Source organism: Dipteris shenzhenensis, chromosome 4 (assembly GCF_047967505.1).
Source record: "Dipteris shenzhenensis isolate YYH24624 ecotype China chromosome 4, Dip_SZ_1.0, whole genome shotgun sequence".
NCBI lineage: Eukaryota > Viridiplantae > Streptophyta > Polypodiopsida > Gleicheniales > Dipteridaceae > Dipteris > Dipteris shenzhenensis.
In genome coordinates, this window is record NC_141599.1 from 2,500,921 (window position 1) to 2,508,876 (window position 7,956).

Below are 7,956 nucleotides of genomic sequence, written 5' to 3' on the forward strand. Positions count from 1 at the left end.
TTTGTTTTGGCCATTACAAACTTTCTTCCCAAAGCCAAATCAAAGCAATGATATGAAGATGACACCTATTTGAGTGGAACAAGCCATTTAATGCATCATTAACATATCACTACCAGATTATATTACACACACTTGACACATTTATATATATAATATATTATGTACGCCATCCAAATCTGTTAGGATGTCCGTGCAATCATCAGTTGGTGCTTGGTCCCACTACTTGAAAACTCGATATATCAAGTGCATTCAAGGGGTATTATTTAAAGATATTTTAGACCCATGTGCTATATTTACATACGATGAGCAACTCCCTAAGTGCATGCACACACACACAGGCACACACTTGGGGAGTCTTATACATGAAATGCAAGATCAATCCTATCACTTTGGGACTCCTTTGGGAGTCTTGGATGGAAACAATTCTCTCTTTTAATCTTTTAAGGATAAAGAAAAAAGCAATATCCAAACTGATTTCAAGTGATAAAACCAGTCACAACCAATCCCATGAGTGACACATGTCAAAACACCAGAATTCAAAGGAGGAACTAAATCATTGCTATAGCCTACCCCTAAAGGGGTAGAAGTGCTAACAAATATTCAAAGAGACCAAATCAAACAAGGTGGGGATCCCACTAAGGCCCTGCCTTTTAGAATGTCATTATAAGTCTAAGTGCAAAATGGCTTGTGGGTGTTGAGAAATGTGGTGCCATATAATACTAAGAGAAATTATGTGATTGGTGGAGTGGATTGCATCAATAGATCAATGACATGTGTACTAGAAAAAGATCATGTTGATCTTGTACCCTAGGTAGATGAGTGAAAGAGACTAGAGTTAAGAGGTAAAAGATGTGTGTGTGTGTGTGGTGGTGGATGGACCATTAATTAAAAGTGGGACGGAGCATTAAATAAAAGTGGGGACTTGGCTATTTTGGCAAGAGTGGTGTCATACAAGAGACAAAGAGAGCCTCCATCTCTAGAGAGAAAGGGGCTTGGGGGTGTTGAGAAATGTGGTGCCATATGATAACAAGAGAAATTATGTGATTGGTAGAGTGGATTACGTCGGGGTGTTGAGAAATGTGGTGCCATATGATAACAAGAGAAATTATGTGATTGGTAGAGTGGATTACGTCAATGGATCGATGATTTGTGTACTGAAAAAAGATCATGTTGATCTTGTACTCTAGGTAAATGAGTGAAAGAGTCTAGATAAAGGATGTGAAAGAGGTGTGTGTGTGTGTGGTGGTGGATGGACCATTAAATAAAAATGGGGAATCAATGACATGTGTACTCAAAAAAGATGTTGATCTTGTACTCTAGGTAGATGAGTGAAAGAGACTAGAGAAAAGACGTGAAAGAGGTGGGTGTGTGTGTGTGTGGTGGTGGTGGATGGATCATTAAATAAAAGTGGGACGGAGCAATAATAAAAGTGGAGACTTGGCTATTTTGGCAAGTCTTAGAGTAGTGTCTAGAGAGAAATACCAATAAAAGACAAAAGCATTTAAAACCTCCACAAGAGGGCAAAAAGTTGACCCTAACAACACATTAGGAGTAGATTAGAAAGCCTTAAACAACCACTAAACCAAAACTTATCGTGGTCAAGTTGACCAAATGAACTGAAAGAAGTGGGATCGACCTGATTAGCCAAAAGCTAATCTGTCCATCCCTTAGGACCCTTGCAGGGCCAATATCGATCACCCACGACTTTCATAACCATCTAATTTTGGCATTGTTTCCATTGCCCACCGGACGACTTGGTCACACAGTGAGAACTCCCCACACGTCTTTACCGAAGCAACAGTACGTGTGAGCACATATGCCAAAGCAGGCTTGATCTTGTATAACACAATCCAGAATCGTGCATTGCATCCTTGAATCTTGTGTAGAGCTTCTTGACAGAGTGGCATTCTCATCCATATTCCAAACAGCAACTCGCCGTCAACTATCTCGTGAGTCCTTTCACCTTCGATTCTTTATCAGCTTATTCTTTGCAGCATTATATCTCCATCCAAACGTTAGCTCCATCCAAACATTATACAGCTTTCAGAGCATTATCTCCGTCCAAACATTTTGTTGCTGTGTTGGAATCGAGTTCTCAGCCATGGCAGCCAGCAGCATGCTTAGCGTTGTTGATTACCCTGCGTACTCCCACATGACCACCTTCCACAAGATTCTGTTCAGAGTATGATCACTACCTCTACATTACTCTGTCGTTATTGCCATTGCTCGCATAATTGTCTGCCGAATTTCTTTTGGTTCTGGGTTTTGTTTCACCAACAAAATCAAGCAACATTTGAAGCTTCATCGATCATCATTGTCGTGTTGACACGTTGCTTGCTTGATTACGTGCTCAGATTGTCTGCCAAAGTTGTTTTGGTGTCTGGGTTTTGTTTCACCAAAAATCAAGCAGCATTTGAAGCTTCATCGATCATCACCTTCCCGTTGATACGTAGCTTGCTTGGTTACGTCTGGCAAAGTCGTTTTGGTTTCTGGGTTTTGTTTCACCAGCAAAATCAAGCACCATTTGAAGCTTCGTCGATTATCACCTTCGTGTTGATACGTTGCTTACTTAATTACGTGCTCAGATTGTTCATTTCGTGGATCGTCACTTGGGTTGGTATAAGCTCCCTGTGTTTCTGGGACTCGCTTACCTTGAGATCCGTCGCACTCTCCATCAACGCTACAATCTCCTCAATGTTGGCACTGATCATCACACATCCAGACGCATGTCATCCGCCCATAATGCGAAACAGCTTCCTAATTACCGCACCGCAGATGGAAAATTCTATGATCCTTTGGACGTCGACGCCGGCTCCGAAGGAACTTTCTTTGGCCGTAACATGGGCCCAAGCTCACCTCAACCTCATGATCAACAGGTGCACACGATTACAGGTCCATGCTGTTCTACGTCTGCTGCAGCTGTCTTTCGTCACCTTCTTCTGAGGGACGCCGTATTCCCTTCTTGCAGCGAGACCCTCATCCTAGCATTGTGGCCACAAAGCTGCTCGCGAGAAAGAAGCTAGTCGATACCGGTAAGCAATTTAACATGCTTGCTGCAAGCTGGATTCAATTCATGATACACGATTGGGTGGATCATCTCGAGGACACGGAGCAGGTACAGTATACTTCCGCACTCAGATTTCAATAAATAACGATCATTGCAGGCTCGACCGAAGCGCAATGGACTGATTTCCTCGATTTGCTGTGTTCAGGTAGTCATCACAGCTCCCAACTCCGTCGCAGCCGAGTGCCCTTCAAAATCATTCAGATTCTTGCGCTCCAAGACGTTTCTAACGGGCGATGATGAGATTAAGATCGGTCACCTAAACATGAGGACATCATGGTGGTACGTAATCATAACTGAAAATCGCTCAGAACATACCTCGAAGCAAAGCTTTTTTACGACGTCTGGAACGAATTATTCAGGGACGGAAGTGCCATATATGGAAGCGATGCCGCAAAGCTTGAACGTGTAAGAACGTTCACGGATGGAAAATTGAAGATAGGAAAGGACGGTCTTCTGTCGCACACATCGGACGACGATGTTGTCTCAGGGGATGTGCGCAATGGATTTGCTGGCTTGTATGTGCTACTGGCCTTGTTCGTTAAAGAACACAACGCAGTTTGCGATCTGCTCAAGGTAATGCCAATATAGATTCTGGCAGGATGTTTTCGAAGCTTTACCCAATCACATGAGTCTCACGACAGTGTCTTCGCCGATCTCATCATTGACATAGACAGAGTCATACAGGGATCCAATGAGATGCGTTATAAATGCAATTCCAAAAGACTGTAGATCTCACATTTCTCTATGTTTGGACTGGGATTGATCGGCTGCTACATCTACATGTCCTTGCTGCTGCAGATGCACCACCCTCTCTTTGATGACGAAGAGCTCTACCGTCGTGCCCGATTAGTCACAGCTGCGGTTATCGCTAAGGTTCACACGATCGACTGGACAGTAGAACTCCTAAAAATGGATACTTTACTAGCAGGGTTGCGAAGCAACTGGTAATGCTTGTGAACATGTTAGATTTCCTAGGTAGAATTTTTATTTCTTCAATATCCCCGAAGTCAAGAACCTGCGAGGACGTCTGCCGATCCGTCGGACCGTCCGACATTACGTGTGACTCTCAGTCGGAATGCGCCTTGATTTGCAGGTATGGCCTTCTGGGAAAAAGATTCAAAGATTGCAGCTTCGGTCACACAGGAAGTTCTCTTCTCAGTGGATTCGTAGGGATGCGGCAACCAGTCAACCACGGAGTCCCGTACTCTCTAACCGAGGAGTTTGTATCTGTTTACAGAATGCATTCCATCTTGCCGGATAGCATTGGTGTGAGAAATATTGAGGCACGCCCAGGACAAGATCATACACCTCCCTTACACAAAGAGTAAGATTGTAATTGAACGAGATGACTGTTGTCATGAAATTAGCATGCAGGGAAGGTGAAATTACCCATGGTTGGATCTTGCAGTGTGCCATTGTCAGAGCTGGTGGGCAGCCAAGGAGCAAAAACCCTCTCTAGTATCGGAAACGAGACGATGATCGCATCAATGGGCCATCAAGCTTGTGCAGCTCTCACTCTGTTCAACTATCCGGTGTGGATGAGGGACTTGATACCTCAAGATCCAGATGGAAAAGATAGGCCAGACCATGTGGATATGCCAGCATTAGAGGGTAACCCACTCTCTTCTAAGCTCCAGTTTTCAAGAACTTCTTGTAATTCTTGTTGATACTCGTGACAAGTGGGAGTGAATGTTGAGGTTTACTTACATGCTAGAGTGTTTTGATGCAAGCCTTCAACAGTTTACCGAGATCGTGAACGGAATGTGGCTAAATATAACCAATTTCGGCGAAACATGCTCATGATTCCCATCACGAAGTGGGAAGATCTGACGGATGACGAGGACGCAAGAGCTGCTCTTCAGGAGGTGTATGGAGATGATGTGGAGAAACTGGACCTGCTTCCAGGGATGATGGCAGAGAGGAAAATCAAGGGCTTTGCCATCAGCGAGACTGCATTCTTCATCTTTCTGCTTATGGCTTCCAGGTACAAATGCAGCTGGATGCAGGTGCTCATACTTCTTCTTAGATGACTATCTGCTTCTCTTTTGGGTCTATTTATGATGACTAGTTTAAGTTCCATCAATATCTTCAAGAAGCCATTCTTAGGGCCTAGTGATTGAGTGGATGCATGTGTGTGTGTGCGTGAGTTCGACTCCCGGCTGGACCTTGGCCAGGGCAGTGTGCTCCATGATAGGACCATGGGTGGGTGTGTTTAACAAAAGAATCCATTCTTTCTTGAATGCTTAATTCGTCCATGCTAATAATGCAAGCAGACGACAAAAGGGAAAATGGCTTGATGAATGCAACATATATACGCTTAAACATAAGATATTTGAAACTCTTCAAATTTTTTTCCTCGACGGGATGTTCCTCTGTGGCAAGTTGGAAAGCCTTTCAATTGACGAGAAGTTTGAGTTTTTTTTTTTTTCTTAATGGGAACCTGTTGTGCAGGAGACTGGAAGCTGACCGTTTTTTCACCTCCAGTTTCAACGAGCATACATACACCAAGGAGGGTTTAGCTTGGGTGAACAACACAGAAAGCTTGAAGGATGTGTTGAAACACCATCACAAAGGGCTGGTAGAGAAGTGGGAAAGGTCATCAAGTGCTTTCTCAGTTTGGAGTGCAGAACCAGAAACCCAGGGGTCCTGCATGATCCCTCTCTACCTTCGCATTCCCAACTGACGGATGACTTGCAGAGCCGCTCTTTCATCTATATCCTTCATGTGTGCGATTCCAACTAATAGCAAGGAGACATTTACAAGTGAACCTGCTTCACCAAAACAACAGCAAGGCCATGATGTCATTTAATCTAGACCCTATGCACATATATACATACCCCCATGATTCCCCTTGTAGCTAGTACTTCTTTTCACTCATGATTCGAAGGAAAATAACTAGAATACATGCTTTTAAGACATTTAAGACATCTGATTCGAAACAAGTGAGGTTTCAAACTGCCTTCCCTTGGATGTTTTTATAGTGACTTGCCTTGGATGCAATAAAACAAAGAAAGGAATGTGTGTGCTTGTGAGCGCACATGCACGTGTGTGTGCATGTGTGTGTGTGTGTGTTTACGTGTGTGTGTGTGTGTGAGACTACTACAGTTCACACCATTATGGACATTGTTTTCGATGGAAATTACATTAAAGTCCACCCCTCCAAAAGTGTCGAAGACACCATCAATAATAACGTTCATATTTATGATATATAACTTCTTAACTAAAATAGCAATGATAATATCGACCCTGGATTCAAGAAACTATTTTGATGAAATTTTAACTATGGTAAATTTTTGTGAGTCCAAAACTTTTTATAGCAGATTGGGACTTGCCATCCATCATCGGCATCCCCTTTATCATCATCCGCATCTCCCTCCCACTTGCTCCTTGTAGGCCATGTTGCCAGGCCTCTGCTAAGTATTTGTCTCCATCTTGGGGCTGCTCACAAGCACACATGTTAGAATTTAGTATATCTTCTAGTTGTTTAATTTGAGCATTTGAAAATAAATGTGTGAAGTTTTAAGAGCTTACATCAACAAAGGGCACATACTCCCTACTCTCTTAGAGCAAGTCAAAGAGAGAGATCATACCATTTTCATAGGAATACCTATATTCCTTCTCCATACATTCATGCCTTGTCCATTTCATGTATAACATTTATAACCATACATGTTAGTTTGAATTATTTAGATGTCGGATTCAAAACTAACATGTACTAACATTTACAACCATACATGTTAGATTGAATGGATGCATACAATGTCACTGTTGGGAATATGGCCATTGCAAATATGATTGTTGGGGGAGAAGGAGACGTTCGGCTAAAAGACATGTAATATTTATTTATTTTTTCATAAAAAGAACTTCTATTAAGTATGAACAAAGCTTGTGAGAGAAAAAGTTCAAGGCAAAAATACATCATGCAATGCTTGAGAAAACACTCCTCAGAAGGCTGTAGAAAACAACCAACATGGTTAAGGCTGAAAATGCCATCTCAACCCTGTAGTAGTCTTAGAGAAGCAAGGGGAGCCCCCCCATTCTCTAAAAAATATATCTTTCCTAGTAAAGGGTGTTGAGATATCGAGCTCCACTCGAGATATGCCAAGGTGACTGTTGTGTACTTATGTCACCGACTTGTTAGCTGGAGATGCGGTTGGTACACCGCCCACGAATAATAGCTGGATGACAGCTATCCTTATCTACTATGGTTTGTGGCTCAGTTAGTATGCCACCTTAGTTAGTTGAGTTTGGTTTGAGACCCACATATAGGGTTCTTCTATTTCTTTGTACTAGAGTTCTTTTGGCTTACACAACTAAGAAGAGAAAAACTGTTTTTCAGCCTCCACCTTCGTGTGTATTCCCCCATTGTGCATGTGAGAAAGCCTCAAGTGAGACTCCTTCCCTCTCTCCCACAATCTTCACATGGTATCAGAGCCTTGTTCGTGGTAAGGAGCTCAAGAAAGCAAGCCAAGTTCATGGTGTCCTGGTAAGAGGACCAGTGTTGCTTTCCTATTTCGAGTTTGGGAGCAAATCTCTGCAGGTAGCACAGCCAGAAGTGCAGGAGTGCACTGTTTCAGATTGAGACGCCCTTTGCGGTGTGGCGAGAGCGCAGTATATGCTGCGAGAAGTGGCGAAGCCCTCAGTCACTTTGTTTTTCTGATTTGAGGCCGTTTCGGGGCCCGTTTTGAAGGCGGAAGTTCTTCGCAGGCACTCAGAGAAAGGTCCTGTTTTTTGCTGTGTGCGACCACTGCGCGACTAGTCAGTGGAAGGGTGCCGCAGAAATTGCATCATATGCCTGTGTGCAGAGATATTGGGAGTTGCAGATTCATGCCTATTGCCTGTTGATGCAAAATCGTCACTAGGAAGTGACTGTGTGGTGAAATACCACT

The 7,956-nt window shown here is 43.1% G+C and overlaps 1 protein-coding gene across 1 annotated transcript; it reads left to right on the plus strand.

The window, feature by feature from the left end:
• The first annotated feature begins 2,085 nt into the window (after positions 1 to 2,085).
• DOX1 (Peroxidase superfamily protein) lies at positions 2,086 to 6,222 on the plus strand. The gene is made up of 10 exons (XM_087373203.1): positions 2,086 to 2,182; positions 2,586 to 2,876; positions 2,969 to 3,115; positions 3,213 to 3,346; positions 3,427 to 3,640; positions 3,866 to 4,011; positions 4,161 to 4,391; positions 4,476 to 4,678; positions 4,808 to 5,051; positions 5,519 to 6,222. The coding sequence occupies exons 1-10, from the start codon at positions 2,102 to 2,104 to the stop codon at positions 5,748 to 5,750; spliced, it is 1,923 nt and encodes a 640-aa protein (XP_087229329.1). The 5' UTR covers positions 2,086 to 2,101; the 3' UTR covers positions 5,751 to 6,222.
• Positions 6,223 to 7,956: the final 1,734 nt, after the last annotated feature.

Bases quoted from the DNA above. Each gene is read 5' to 3' on its own strand.
- DOX1 (XM_087373203.1), top strand. From the start codon at position 2,102: ATGGCAGCCAGCAGCATGCTTAGCGTTGTTGATTACCCTGCGTACTCC. The intron at 2,183-2,585 runs GTATGATCACTA...TTACGTGCTCAG, and splicing joins TCCACAAGATTCTGTTCAGA to ATTGTTCATTTCGTGGATCG. The intron at 2,877-2,968 runs GTGCACACGATT...CCCTTCTTGCAG, and splicing joins CTCAACCTCATGATCAACAG to CGAGACCCTCATCCTAGCAT.